Here is a 15,453-nt window from a genome sequence, read left to right as displayed (position 1 = left end):
GACTTTAACCTGGTGTTGTAAGACTTTGTACTGTTCCCAATCATTGTCAGCTCCCTGGTTTGCAGATGCGGAGCTTCTCCCTCCCGGGAACAGGCCCAGGTTAACGGGCACCATCCTGCTTCAGCCACTGGAGGATGGTTCACATCAGTGGATGGGGGAGGGGCGATAAGAAATAAGAGCTTCCACTTTTTACTCAAATCAATGAGGACTCTGACAAGGAAGGAAACCCTGGCAGGTGGGCGGAGAGGATTCACAAACATCCGCTGGAGGCTCCAAACCCCAATAAGATCCATTGATTTTATTGTCAATCTGCAGACAGGAGCTGGAGAACTGAACCTAAGCAGAGGGGAGGGAGGGAGCAAACTGGGAATAGAGGAAAGAAATGGTGAGATGGGTTTGGATTTCAGCCCAGGGAGGAGGGAGAGTGTGTGGGACGGGGATTTCCAGCTTTGGGGAAATAAGAGAGAAAAATATGTTCCAGAGAAATTCGAATTGTTTGTTCAGAATTTCTACCATGTACTTACAGTTAATATTTTTGTTCGCTCTTTTGCAGGGAGAGATTTACAGACATGAATCTCAAATCAAACTACACATCAAGATTTAACCGCCACTCAATTCATCAGGACCTGAACATCAGCCTTGAATGTGGAAGAAGGAATATTTGCTGTTCTGTCTGTGCAAGAGTATTCAGACATCAGTGTGACTGGAAAAGCACCGACACATACACACACTCGAGTGAGAAAGCTCCAGTGATCTGACTGTGGAAAGAACTTTGCAGAACCTAAAAAAAATTACATCATTCATAGCGGGGAGAAACTGTACACATGTTCTGTGTGTGGATAAGGCTTCAACTGAGCATCAAACCTGGAGAGACACAACAACACCAGCATCTCGGAGAAACCATGGAAATGTGGGGATTGTTGGAAAGAATTCAGATCCCCATCTGAGCTGGAAATTCATCGACGCAGACACACTGGAGAGAAACCATTCAGTTGCTGTGTGTGTGGTAAAGGATTTGCTGAATCATTTGGCCTGGTGTCACACCAGCGAGTTCACACTGACGAGAGACCTTTTAAATGTTCTGACTGTGGGAATAGTTTTAAGAGCTCTAAGGGTTTAAGTCATCATAAACGAGTTCACACTGGGGAGAGACCATTCAGTTGTTCTCAGTGTGAGAAGAAATTTAGGCAAGTGTCTCACCTCACTGAACATTTGCGTGTTCACAAGGGAGATAAACCATTCAGTTGCTGTGAGTGTGGGAAGGGATTCACTTGTGCTTCCCGCCTCAATGAACACAAGCGTGTTCACACTGGGGATAGACCATTCAGCTGCCTTCAGTGTGGGAAAAAGTTCAGGCAGTATTCAAGCCTCACTGAACACAAGCGCATTCACACTGGAGAGAGACCCTTTGTTTGCTCCACTTGTGGGAAAGGGCTTGTTAAATCATCCCATCTTCTGAGACACCAGCGCATTCACACCGGAGAGAAACCATTCACCTGCACTGAGTGTGGGAAGGGATTCGCTACTTCCTCTCACCTCCGTGAACACCAGAACGTTCACACTGGGGAGAAGCTGTTTACCTGCTCCCTGTGTGAGAAGGGATTCTCATGCTTATCCTATCTCAGAAGACACAAAATTGTTCACTCCGATGAGAGACCATGTAAATGTTCTGACTGTGGGAAGAGCTTTAAAAGCAGAAATGAACTGATGAAACACCAACGTCTCCACACAGAGGAGAGGCCATTCTCTTGCTCTGTGTGTGGGAAGGGATTCACTCAGTCATCACAGCTCAGTAAACATCAACTTGTTCACACAGATAAGAGACCGTTTAGATGTTTTGACTGTGGGAAGAGCTTCAAAAGTACAGGGAATTTGCAGAGACACCAGTCCATTCACACTGTGGAGAGGCCATTCAGCTGCTCTGTATGTGGGAACCGATTCACTAATTTATCCCATCTCTCTGAACACAAGCGAGTTCACACTGTGGAGAAGTCGCTCAGCAGCTCCGAGTGTGGGAAGGGATTCACTCAGCAGTCCCTCCGGAAGAAACACCAGCGCATTCACACCAGGGAGGGAGGGTTCATCCAGACTGGAAGAACTCAAAGACTCCAGACACATTCACCAAAAACAGATCGAATATCTGAGGGGACAATAGGTCGAACCAAGGAAGTTCTTCCTGTTCCCTAAAATAGCCAAACACATCATCTTTATTATTGTCACAAATAGGCTTACATTAAGACTGCTCGTGACAATACCTCGCTTCACACCAATGTGTTCACTCTGACACGAGACCTTTTAAATGTTCCACCTGTGAGAAGAGCTTCAAAGGCAAAATGGATCTGCTGATTCACCAGCGCAGTCACATTGGAGAGAGGCCGTTCACCTGCTCCGTGTGTGGGAAGGGATTCACTCAGCATTCCCTCCGGCTGAAACACCAGCGCTTTCACACCAGGGAGACATTATTCTTCTGCCCTGTGTGTGGGAAGGGATTCATTCATCATCCACCTTGCAGACACACCAGGAAGTTCACAAGTGCCTCCAGGACTCTGCTGTTATTGATGTTAATCACATCCAGGACTGAACCAAAATCACATCCAGGACAGAACCATGTTCATTCTGACAGCTGGAGTTTGTTTGAGTTGATGTTCATAATCCCTGAAACTGAGATTAGAATAGATTGGTGCTTGATAGCCGGCACAGAAACAATGGGACAAAGGGCCGTGTTTTGTGCTGTAAAACTCTACAACTCTAACCCATCTCACTTCACACCAACATGTTCACTCTGACACAATACATTTTATGTGTTCTGAATGTGAGAAGAGCTTTAGAATCAAAATGAATCTGCTGACTCACCAACGCGCTCACACTGGAGCGAGACCGTTCACTGCTCCAAGAATGGAAAGGGATTGAATCATTCATCCATCCTGCAGAAACACCAGCGATTTCACAAGTTACAGGAGTTGGATTCTGCTGTTATTGCTGCTGTGAATCACATCGAGGACTGAACCATGTGAATTCTGAAAGTTGGAGTTTGTTTCAGTTGATGTTAATAATCCCTGTAACTGGAGTTTAATGTTCTGGATAGAGATGAATTAAATCCGCTTTGTGTCAAACACACAGTGTTGGAGTCCTTGATTTCTCTAAGATAAGAGGAGACTGATTGATGTCCTCTTACTGACTGTTCCATTGTTGGGTCTTTTCTCCTTTGTTAATGGAAGACTTGTATTTATATAGCGCCTTTCACAACTTCAGGATGTCCCAAAGTGCTTTACAGCCAATGACGTTCTTTTGAAATGTAGTCACTGTTGTAATGTAGAAAATACAGTCACCAAATGTGCACAGAAAGATCCCACAAACAGAAATGTGACTGTGACCAGAGAATCTGTTCAGTGATGTTTGTTGAGGGATGAATATTAAGCAGTAAACCAGGGAGAACTCCCCTGCTCTTTGGAATAACATCATGGGAACTTTTACACCCAACTGAGGGCAGATGGGCCCAGAGTTGAAGGTCTGATCTGGAACACTGGACCTCTGACAGTGCAGTGCTCCTTCACGACTGCATCAGAATATCAACCTGGATTTGATGCTCATGTTTCTGGAGGTGGATTTGAACCCACAACCTTCTGACTCAGAGATAAGAATGTAACCACTGAGCCACAACTAACACCTCATCATTATTCTGGATTATTTCAGTTCTCAGACCTTCCCGTACTCTCATGGACAAGTGTCCAGGAGTCACAGAGTCTCCAAAAAGGGGGTCGAAATCATAGGTGATTTTAAAGCAGTTGATTAAGAAGCAACAGTTTAGATATAATGCATCAGCTAAATCGACAGAAAAGACTTACAACCCTGGATCAGGTGGGAACAGTTTACTGACCTGCATCAGGGAGATGCTGACCTCTGTGGCTGGAGGTGACATCTTCCTTGGAATTGTTTACCAGTCCTGGATCAGGGAGATGCCGATCTCCGGGACTGGAGGTGAGTTTCCTCGGAATGGTTTACTGGTGCTGGATTGGGGGATGCTGAACTCCGGGGCTGGAGGTGACGAGAGTGAGAGAAAGAGAACTGTTCTGAACACAATCAATACATTTCTTAAAGTTATTGGACAAGGATGTCTTACAGATTTCCCAACTGGAGAAGGGAATATCCTGATTGACTTCTCACAACTGGTTTCTGACTAACCCAGCTATTTCTAAGCTGTGAGCTTGTTTTCCTAATTTCTTGATTATAAACTAGGTAACAAACTAAAGCCAGCAGAATGATCACAATCAGTGACACAAACCCTTGAGCTGTCAACACGAATACAAGTAAAACATTTCCAGTAAAATGTGATAACCATCGACTCAGATTCATCCTCCCCACCTGCAGATCATCCCTCACAATTCTAAATTATTGACATGCAGTAAATATAAAATATAATAAGAACATAAGATCTAGGATCAGGAGTAGGCCATCTGGCCCCTAGAGCCTGCTCCGCCATTCAATGAGATCATGGTTGATCTTTTGTGGACTCAGCTCCACTTTTCCGCCCAAATTCTATTATCGATCCCTGCTGAGAAACCATCGACGCATTCACACTGAGGAGAAGCCGTTCACTTGCTCAGTGTGTGGGAAGGCGTTTACTCAATTAGCAGGCATCACATTGGCTGTGTAAGTGGTGAAAACTCTTTCAACAGTCAGTTTACTGAAACATTCTCACTCGAGTGTGTGTGTGTGTCTCTCGGTGTTTTTCCAGTCACACGAGTTTAAAAGCTTTTCCCACAGACAGCAAGGCAACAAATGTATTTTTCTAGATTCAAAGGTCCATGATATTCAGATCCTGATTAATCGAGTGCCTGTGTCAGATCTTGATGTGATGTTTGGTTTGAGTTTCCCATCTGCAAATCCTTCCCCATAAATATCCTGCTAAAGGAGTTTACAAGAGTACCCAGTGTCAGTCCAGGATAGAAATTTTGAACATTAATTCCAGTTTCTGTGGACCATTTCTTCCCTCTCGTTCCCCCAGAACTGTAAATCCCCATCCCACACACACTCCCTCTTCATTGGGCTGAAATCCAAAAATGTTTTTGCAAATTGTTTCCAGATCCTTTTAACAATCTGGATATAAATTTACTCAGGATTTGTGACAAGACATGAATCTGAATCACCCTGATTGAGGAGACAGAATAACAGACATTAACCTTGTCCAGAACTGACTGTGTGAAGATTTTCTCAGTGGAGCCTCAGTCACCATCACTGAGACTAACTTTAAATTCCAGATTTTATTAATTTAATGGATTGGAGCCCATGTCCCCAGAACATTCTCCTGTCTCTCTGGATGACCAATGCAGTGACATTGTCACTGGGTCAGTTTCCAACCCCTGGTCTCTATGAGGTTGTTTGTGGAGGGAGATGTGGTGTATATGGATTTCAGTAAAGCGTTTGATAAGGTTCCCCACGGTAGGCTACTGCAAAAAATACGGAAGCATGGAATTCAGGGAGATTTAGCAGTTTGGATCAGAAATTGGCTAGCTGGAAGAAGACAAAGGGTGGTGATTGATGGGAAGTGTTCAGACTGGAGTCCAGTTACTAGTGGTGTACCACAAGGATCTGTTTTGGGGCCACTGCTGTTTGTCATTTTTATAAATGACCTGGAGGAGGGCGTAGAAGGATGGGTGAGTAAATTTTCAGATGACACTAAAGTCGGTGGAACTGTGGACAGTGCGGAAGGATGTTACAAGTTACAGAGGGACATAGATAAGCTGCAGCGCTGGGCTGAGAGGTGGCAAATGGAGTTTAATGCAGAAAAGTGAGGTGATTCATTTTGGAAGGAATAACAGGAAGACAGAGTACTGGGCTCATGGTAAGATTCTTGGCAGTGTGGATGAGCAGAGAGATCTCGGTGTCCATGTACATAGATCCCTGAAAGTTGCCACTCAGGTTGAGAGGGTTGTTAAGAAGGCGTACGGTGTGTTAGCTTTTATTGGTAGAGGGATTGAGTTTCGGAGCCATGAGGTCATGTTGCAGCTGTACAAAACTCTGGTGCGGCCGCATTTAGAGTATAGCGTGCAATTCTGGTCACCGCATTATAGGAAGGATGTGGAAGCATTGGAAAGGGTGCAGAGGAGATTTACCAGAATGTTGCCTGGTATGGAGGGAAGATCTTATGAGGAAAGGCTGAGGGACTTGAGGCTGTTTTCGTTAGAGAGAAGAAGGTTAAGAGGTGACTTAATTGAGGCATACAAGATGATCAGAGGATTGGATAGGGTGGACAGTGAGAGCCTTTTTCCTCGGATGGTGATGTCTAGCACGAGGGGACATAGCTTTAAATTGAGGGGAGATAGATATAAGACAGACATCAGAGGTAGGTTCTTTACTCAGAGAGTAGTAAGGGTGTGGAATGCCCTGCCTGCAGCAGTAGTGGACTCGCCAACACTAAGGGTATTCAAATGGTCATTGGATAGACATATGGACGATAAGGGAATAGTGTAGATGGGCTTTAGAGTGGTTTCACAGGTCGGCGCAACATCGAGGGCTGAAGGGCCTGTACTGCGCTGTTATGTTCTATGTAAGCCAGAAGCGGCGGATAGTCACTGACCTCTCACCTGGTACCTCACAATGTCCGGGGGATGATTGACGGCACCTCCAGGCCAATAAGGAAAATGGGGGCGGGGCTGGAGGACCGAGAGGGAGTGACTGGTCCTCCAACCAATCCGAGTGAGCGAGGGCTGGGCTAGGCTAGGTCGTTTGAGGCATGCGCAGTGTCATTAGAGGCATGCGCAGTGTGATTAATGGCGGCGCAGAGACGGTTCTTTCTCGGTTCGATAATCCGCAGAGCTGGGTGTGGCAGAACCGGAGGGAGCTACGGATCGGGCGGGCGGGGTTGGAGAAGCTTTGTAAACATGTTATATGAACCACAAACCCATGAAAAATAACCTACCGATAATCCGGGATGGTCCCCCACCCTTTCCACAGAGCAAGGCTGCAGCTTTCCTCAGTTACAAACCCAGGTTAATGTCCGCCATCTTTGTCGGGGTCACTGGTAGCAGGGCGGCACAATCCGGAATCGCCATCTTTATTGAAGATACTGGCAACAGGAGCTGGGGGAGGAGATCGAGGAAGGTCTGTGGGCTGATGTCCTGGGTAGGGTTAATTCCTCCTCGTGTGCCAGGCTCAGCCTGATACAATTTAAGGTGGTCCACAGAGCGCACTTGACGGGGGCGAGGTTGAGTAGGTTCTTTGGGGTAGAGGACAGATGTGGAAGGTGCTCAGGGAGCCCGGCGAACCATGTCCATATGTTTTGGTCATGCACGGCACTGGAGGGGTTCTGGAGAGGAGTGGCAGGAGCAATATCCCAGGTGGTGAAAGTCCGGGTCAAGCCAAGCTGGGGGCTAGCAATATTTGGAGTAGTGGATGAACTGGGAGTGCAGGAGGCGAAAGAGGCCGCCATTCTTTGTATTGCAAAGCTCCTCGGTATTGCAAAAAATACGGAGGCTGGGGATTGAGGGTGATTTAGAGATGTGGATCAGAAATTGGCTAGCTGAAAGAAGACAGAGGGTGGTGGTTGATGGGAAATGTTCAGAATGGAGTACAGTCACAAGTGGAGTACCACAAGGATCTGTTCTGGGGCTGTTGCTGTTTGTCATTTTTATCAATGACCTAGAGGAAGGCGCAGAAGGGTGGGTGAGTAAATTTGCAGACGATACTAAAGTCGGTGGTGTTGTCGATAGTGTGGAAGGATGTAGCAGGTTACAGAGGGATATAGATAAGCTGCAGAGCTGGGCTGAGAGGTGGCAAATGGAGTTTAATGTAGAGAAGTGTGAGGTGATTCACTTTGGAAGGAATAACAGGAATGCGGAATATTTGGCTAATGGTAAAGTTCTTGAAAGTGTGGATGAGCAGAGGGATCTAGGTGTCCATGTACATAGATCCCTGAAAGTTGCCACCCAGGTTGATAGGGTTGTGAAGAAGGCCTATGGAATGTTGGCCTTTATTGGTAGAGGGATTGAGTTCCGGAGTCGGGAGGTCATGTTGCAGCTGTACAGAACTCTGGTACGGCCGCATTTGGAGTATTGCGTACAGTTCTGGTCACCGCATTATAGGAAGGACGTGGAGGCTTTGGAGCGGGTGCAGAGGAGATTTACCAGGATGTTGCCTGGTATGGAGGGAAAATCTTATGAGGAAAGGCTGATGGACTTGAGGTTGTTTTCGTTGGAGAGAAGAAGGTTAAGAGGAGACTTAATAGAGGCATACAAAATGATCAGGGGGTTGGCTAGGGTGGACAGTGAGAGCCTTCTCCCGCGGATGGATATGGCTGGCACGAGGGGACATAACTTTAAACTGAGGGGTAATAGATATAGGACAGAGGTCAGAGGTAGGTTCTTTACGCAAAGAGTAGTGAGGGCGTGGAATGCCCTACCTGCTACAGTAGTGAACTCGCCAACATTGAGGGCATTTAAAAGTTTATTGGATAAACATATGGATGATAATGGCATAGTGTAGGTTAGATGGCTTTTGTTTCGGTGCAACATCGTGGGCCGAAGGGCCTGTACTGCGCTGTATTGTTCTATGTTCTATGTTCTATTCTGGCCTTTGCGTCCCTAGTAGCCTGGCAAAGGATCCTGCTAATGTGGAAGGAGGCGAAGCCCTCCAGCCTGGATAAATGATATGGCTGGGTTCATAAAGTTGGAAAGGATTAAGTTCGCCTTGAGAGGGTCTGCGCAGGGGTTCTACAGGCGGTGGCAACCGTTCCTAGAATATCTCGCGGAGCGTTAGAGGAAGGTCGGTCAGCAGCAGCAGCAACCTTGGGAGGGGGGGGGAAGAGGGGACGTCCTAGAGGGGGAGGGGGGACTGCCTGGGAGGGTGAATGAGCAACAGACAACATGAAGGGTTGGGGAAACTGGCATTTGTGGGTGAGGGCCAGTGTACAAAGCTGTGTAAATATATCATTTTGCCATGTATATACCTTGCTCTGCGCGATTTCTCGTTTTCTTTTTGTTATGGGGGGGCGGGGGGGGGGGGGGGTGGTTATTGTTTGTAAGGGAGAAAAATTGTGTTAAAAAACTTTAATATATATATTTTTTAAAAATTGAAGATACTGGCAAGTGCACCCGCCATCTTTGTTAGGGGCAATATTTTTGAGATTTACCCAGTGACAGAATGTCAACAAATTGTTCAATAGACTGATTCACTCTTTCACCTCCAATTTCTTTGCGCAGGTCAAGGAGACACAGCCTGAGTGAGACACATCCAGAGTGGGAATTGGAACTTGGTAATTTGGTGCAGTGAGGTAATGAGGAAAGGTAAGTGGTAAGTCTAATTCTGCAGTTTTTCAGTTAAAAGTGCAGTGTGTAGCTTAGTGTCTAATTGGCTGAAGCTGCCCCCACCCTAATTGCTGACAGGCAGTTATATGTCAGTCACCTGAGGCCTGTTTAGTGGCACAAGGCTGTACATTGTATTATTCTGTTTGAAGCTTAAGTAGTCTGAGTCACCCTGGTTAGCTGAGGTCTGTATAAAAGACAGACAGAAAGCTCACTCAGTAAGCTTTGTGCATGTCAAGGAGACACATCCAGAGTGGGAATTGGAATTTGGTAATTTGGTGGAGTGAGGTAATTCGGTGCAGAGTACTGTTTTGTTCTCTTTTTCTGGCCTGTAACTGTTAATCTGTAGGGAGAGAACCAGAGAGCATCATGGGAAGGTAAGTGATTTTTAGTTTTTATTACTTTTTCAAATTGTGTGGGGGGAAAACTGAAGTGACATCATAGTAAAGCTGTGACCTGATTGGCTGGTTGGGAATCTGCACTAAATTAAAAAATTAAACATTGTTAAACTAATTAAACATAATTAATTAATTACTTAATTATAATTTAGATGGGTATCTAAGCCAGAGATCGGAGAGTACTGTATTTAGCTTTCACATTTATTGTAGAAATCTAATGCTAGGAAACATACAGTTAACAGTAACGTTTATGACATTTTTTTAAACATTTCATTTACTAATTAATTAATGCACTGTCAATTAGAGGGGTGCAGTGCTCTGACTGTGAGATGTGGCAGGTCCGGGAGGCTTCCAGTGTCCTGGATGGCTTCATCTGCAGAAAGTACACCCAACTGGAGCTCCTCAACTTCGCATGGTTCGGTTGGAGCAGCAGTTGGATGCACGTAGGAGCATGCAGGTGGCAGAAAGCGTCATAGATAGCAGTTATATAAATGTGGTCACACCCAAGGTGCAGGTAGAGAAATAGGTGACCACAGAAGGGGCAGGCAGTCAGTGCAGGAATTCCCTGTGGTTGTCCCTCTCAAAAAGGTATACCCCTTTGGATACTATCAGGGGGGGATATCAGGGGAAAACAACAGCAGCCAGAGCAGTGGCACCACGGCTGGCACTGATGTTCAGCAGGGAAGATTAAAGCGCAGAAGAGCAATCGTCATGGGGGACTCTATAGTCAGGGGCACAGATAGGCGCTTCAGTGGATGTGAAAGAGACTCCAGGATGGTATGTTGCCTCCCTGGTGCCAGGGTCCAGGATGTCTCAGAATGGGTAGCGGGTATCCTGAAGGGGGAGAGCAAACAGTCAGAGGTCGTTGTACATATTGGTACTAACGACATAGGCGGGAAGGGGCATGTGGTCCTGCAGCAGGAGTTCAGGGAGCTATGCAAAAAGTTAAAAGACAGGACCTCTAGGGTTGTAATCTCAGGATTACTCCCTGTGCCACGTGACAGAGGGGCTAGGAATAGGAAGATAAAGCAGCTAAACACATGGCTAAACAGCTGGTGTAGGAGGGAGGGTTTCCGTTATCTGGACCACTGGGAGCTCTTCCGGGTCAGGTGTGACCTGTATAAGAAGGACGGGTTGCATCTAAACTGGAAAGGCATAAATATCCTGGCTGTGAGGTTTGCGAGTGTCACACGGGAGGGCTTAAACTAGTATGGCGGGGGTTGGGTACTGGAGCAATAGGTCAGAAGGTAAAAGCATTGAGGGAGAATTAGGGATTAGGGCCAGTATGGCTCTGAGGAAGAGCAGACAGGGAGATGTTGCTGAAAACAGCGGGTCTGGTGGTCTGAAGTGCATATGTTTTAATGCAAGAAGTATTACAGGTAAGGCAGATGAAAAGAGCTTGGATTAGTACTTGGAACTATGATGTTGTTGCCATTACAGAGACCTGGTTGGGGGAAGGACTGGATTGTCAGCTAAATGTTCCAGGATTTAGATGTTCCAGGCGGGATAGAGGGGAATGTAAAAGGGGTGGTGGGGTTGCGCTACTGGTTAGGGAGAATATCACAGCTGTACTACGGGAGGACACCTCAGAGGGCAGCGAGGCTGTATGGGTAGAGATCAGGAATAAGAAGGGTGCAGTCACAATGTTGGGGGTTTACTACAGGCCTCCCAACAGCCAGCAGGAGATAGAGGAGCAGATAGGTAGACAGATTTTGGAAACAAGTAAAAACTACAGGGTTGTTGTGATGGGAGACTTCAACTTCCCCACTATTGACTGGGACTCACTTAGTGCTTGGGGCTTGGACGGGGCAGAGTTTGTAAGGAGCATCCAGGAGGGCTTCTGAAAACAATCTGTAGATAGTCCAACTAGGGAAGCGGCTGTACTGGACCTGGTATTGGAGAGTGAGCCTGGCCAGGTTATAGAAGTTTCAGTAGGGGAGCATTTCGGGAACAGTGACCAAAATTCAGTAAGTTTTAAAGTGCTGCTGGACAAGGAGAAGAGTGGTCCTAGGGTGAATGTGCTAAATTGGGGGAAGGCTAATTATAACAAATTAGTCGGGAACTGAAGAACCTAGATTGGGGGCGGATGTTTGAGGGTAAATCAACATCTGACATGTGGGAGATTTTCATATGTCAGTTGAAAGGAATTCAGGACCGGCATGTTCCTGTGCGGAAGAAGGATAAAAACGGCAAATTTCGGGAACCTTAGATAACGAGAGATATTGTAGGCCTCGTCAAAAAGAAAAAGGAGGCATTTGTCAGGGCTAGAAGGCTGGAAACAGACGAAGCATGTGTGGAATATAAGGAAAGTAGGAAAGAACTTAAGCAAGGAGCCAAGAGGGCTAAAAGGGGTCACAAAATGTCATTGGCAAAGAGGGTCAAGGAAAATCCCTGGGCTTTTTACATGTACATCAAAAGCAAGAGGGTAGCCAGGGAAAGGGTTGGCCCACTGAAGGATAGGCAAGGGAATCTATGTGTGGCGCCAGAGGAAATGGGCGAGGTACTAAATGAATACTTTGCATCAGTATTCAGCAAAGAGAAGGAATTGGTGGATGTTGAGTCTGGTGAAGGGTGTGTAGATAGCGTGGGGCACGTTGAGATCCAAAAAGACGAGGTGTTGGGCGTCTTGAAAAATATTAAGGTAAATAAGTCCCCAGGGCCTGATGTGATCTACCCCAGAATACTAAGAGGAAATTGCTGAGGCCTTGACAGAAATCTTTGGATTCTCACTGTCTTCAGTTGATGTCCCGGAGAACTGGAGAATAGCCAATGTTGTTCCTTTGTTTAAGAAGGGTAGCAAGGATAATCCCGGGAACTACAGGCCGATGAGCCTTACTTCAGTGGTAGGGAAATTACTGGAGAGAATTCTTCGAGACAGGATCTACTCCCATTTGGAAGCAAATGGACGTATTATTGTGAAGGGGAGGTCATGTCTCACTAACTTGATAGAGTTTTTCGAAGAGGTCACAAAGATGATTGATGCAGGAAGGGCAGTGGATGTTGTCTATATGGACTTTAGTAAGGCCTTTGACAAGGTCCCTCACTGGTACAAAAGGTGAAGACACACGGGATCAGGGGTGAGCTGGCAAGATAGACACAGAACTGGCCAGGTCATAGAAGGCAGAGAGTAGTAATGGAAGGGTGCTTTTCTGATTGGAGGGCTGTGACTAGTGGTGTTCCACAGGGATCAGTGCTGGGACCTTTGATGTTCGTAGTGTATAGAAAATGATTTGGAGGAAAAAGTAACTGGTCTGATTAGTACGTTTGCAGGCGACACAAAGGTTGGTGGAATTGGGGATAGCGATGAGAACTGTCAGAGGATACAGCAGGATTTAGATCGTTTGGAGACTTGGGCGGAGAGATGGCAGATGGAGTTTAATCCGGACAAATCTGAGGTAATGCATTTTGGAAGGTTTAATGTAGGTAGGGAATATACAGTGATTGGTAGAACCCTCACGAGTATTGACAGTCAGAGAGATCTAGGTGTACAGGTCCACAGGTCACTGCAAGGGGCAACACAGGTGGAGAAGGTAGTCAAGAAGGCATACGGCATGCTTGCCTTCATTGGCCGGGGCATTGAGTATAAGAATTGGCAAGTCATGTTGCAGCTGTATAGAACCTCAGTTCGGCCACACTTGGAGTATAGTGTTCAATTCTGGTCGCCACACTACCAGAAGGATGTGGAGGCTTTAGAGAGGCTGCAGAAGAGATTTACCAGGTGTTGCCTGGTATGGAGAGCATTAGCTATGAGGAGCGGTTGAATAAACTCGGTTTGTTCTCACTGGAATGACGGAGGTTGAAGGACGACCTGATAGAGGTGTACAAAATTATGAGGGGCATAGACAGAGTGGATAGTCAGAGGCTTTTCCCCAGGGTAGAGGGGTCAATTACTAGGGGGCATGGGTTGAAGGTGCGCGGGGCAAGGTTTAGAGGAGATGTACGAGGCAAGTTTTTGTACACAGAGGGTAGTGGGTGCCTGGAACTCTCTGCCGGAGGAGGTGGTGGAAGCAGGGACGATAGTGACATTTCAGGGGCATCTTGACAAATACATGAATAGGATGGGAATAGAGGGATACGGACCCAGGAAGTGTAGAAGATTTTAGGTTATACGGGCAGCATGGTCGGGACAGGCTTGGAGGGCCGAAGGGCCTGTTCCTGTGCTGTACTTTTCTTTGTTCTTTGTTTGTTCTTATCGATGACGCCGAACAACGATATCAGGTCAATGACAATCATTTGTATTCATATTGTGTCTTTAACAGAATACATCTGTCTATAAAACTAAAAGGAAGGGATGATGATGATTTCTCCAGCAGATAAACTGAGACTAAAGTGGAGCCGGGCAATGTAACTGAGGGGGAAATAGGTGGACTTGGTGATGATGTGGACATTGGTCAAAAGCTGTCCTTCAGCCTCAGACAGTTAACAAGTAGAGGGATGGAGTTAGTGGTTAGAGAGTGAAGTTTGTGGTGGTGACTGGAGAGAATGGCTTCAGTCTTCTCAATGTTTAAAGGCTGGAAATTTCTGTTCCTGCAGCACTTGATGTCAGACAAGCCAGGACAGTGTGTGTGAGTTGGAGATGAACTAGGTGATGATCTTCATTTGCACCTACTACCCGAGTCCATCCAGACGGTGGAGGTTGATGGTTTAGAAGATTCTGTCAGAGTTCTGGTCAAGCTGTAGATGCAGAAAATCCCTCTCTTTCACCCTGTTTCTTGCACCCCCCCCCCCCCTCCCTGTCTCTTCCTCTCACCCCCTTCCATCGATGCTAGATTGTGTAATCCCAGATTGGGTGGCAGGATCCATTCTGTGAACAACATTAGTAAACCAGCCTGATTATTATGACAATCCAGCAATTTCCACAGTCACTTTCCTCGTGTCGACCTCACAAATGACCAGATTCATTCAGCAGAATGTTACAGCTTGCCTTTGTGTTTCTGTGGGCTCTCTCTCACTTCCTTTTTTCTTTTTGAAATCTATAATCACAGGATATTAGAAAGGGGAGGATTTGCAGACGGGAAACTGAAACGAAAGATCACATCAGGATCTCATGGACGCGCCCAATCTATTGTAACCTGAATATCATCGGATTTTGAAGATGGAAGGAAAAAGCACCATTCACAGTGAGGAGAAACCGTACACGTGTTCTGTGTGTGGACGAGGGTTCAATCGATCATCTGGCTTTTCAAAACATAAATGTAGGCATGATGGGGAGAAGCTGTGGAAATGTGAGGACTGTGGGAAAGGATTCAATTACCCATCAGAGCTGGAAATTAATTCAGCGTGGTCACACCGGGGAGAGGCCATTCACCTGCTTGGACTGTGGGAAGAGATTCACTCAGTCATCCACTCTGTTGAAACATCAGCGAATACACACTGGGGAGAAACAATTCACCTGTTCTGTGTGTGGCATGGGATTCACTCAGTCATCCACCCTGCTGACACACCAGCGAATACACACCAGGGAGAAGCTATTTTCCTGCTCTGATTGTGAGAAGAGATTCTCTCACCAATCCACCCTGCAAGTTCTCTCTAAACAGAGACCATTCATCTACTTTGAGTGTGGGAAGGGATTAATTCATTCATCGCACCTGATACACCAAAGAGTTCATACTGACGAGAGACCTTTTTTTAAAAAAACTGATTGGACAACACAACTTTATTGGCATCTTAAAAAGTATTTCTTCTATACAGTGTTTACACAATAATTCATAATATTTTGCTCTTGCGCTGATTATTTTCACCAATGGCATTTCATG

General features: G+C 46.1%; 1 protein-coding gene and 1 long non-coding RNA gene across 2 annotated transcripts; both read left to right on the top strand.

Moving 5' to 3' along the window:
* Window positions 1-569: 569 nt before the first annotated feature.
* Window positions 570-3,113, top strand: LOC140422620 (uncharacterized). Its single transcript, XM_072507625.1, has 2 exons — window positions 570-735; window positions 857-3,113. Exons 1-2 carry the CDS (start codon window positions 570-572, stop codon window positions 2,185-2,187), a joined length of 1,497 nt encoding a protein of 498 aa, XP_072363726.1. The 3' UTR covers window positions 2,188-3,113.
* A 1,098-nt stretch (window positions 3,114-4,211) lies between these two features.
* LOC140418490 (uncharacterized) lies at window positions 4,212-14,903 on the top strand. Its single transcript, XR_011945079.1, has 3 exons — window positions 4,212-4,650; window positions 9,198-9,281; window positions 14,683-14,903. It is a non-coding gene; the product is annotated as an uncharacterized lncRNA (long non-coding RNA).
* The last annotated feature ends 550 nt before the right edge of the window (window positions 14,904-15,453 follow it).

This window comes from Scyliorhinus torazame, chromosome 5 (assembly GCF_047496885.1).
Source record: "Scyliorhinus torazame isolate Kashiwa2021f chromosome 5, sScyTor2.1, whole genome shotgun sequence".
NCBI classification, from domain to species: Eukaryota; Metazoa; Chordata; class Chondrichthyes; order Carcharhiniformes; family Scyliorhinidae; genus Scyliorhinus; species Scyliorhinus torazame.
Note: the sequence above shows the minus strand (reverse complement) of the source record. Positions and strands in the feature narration are given on the sequence as shown.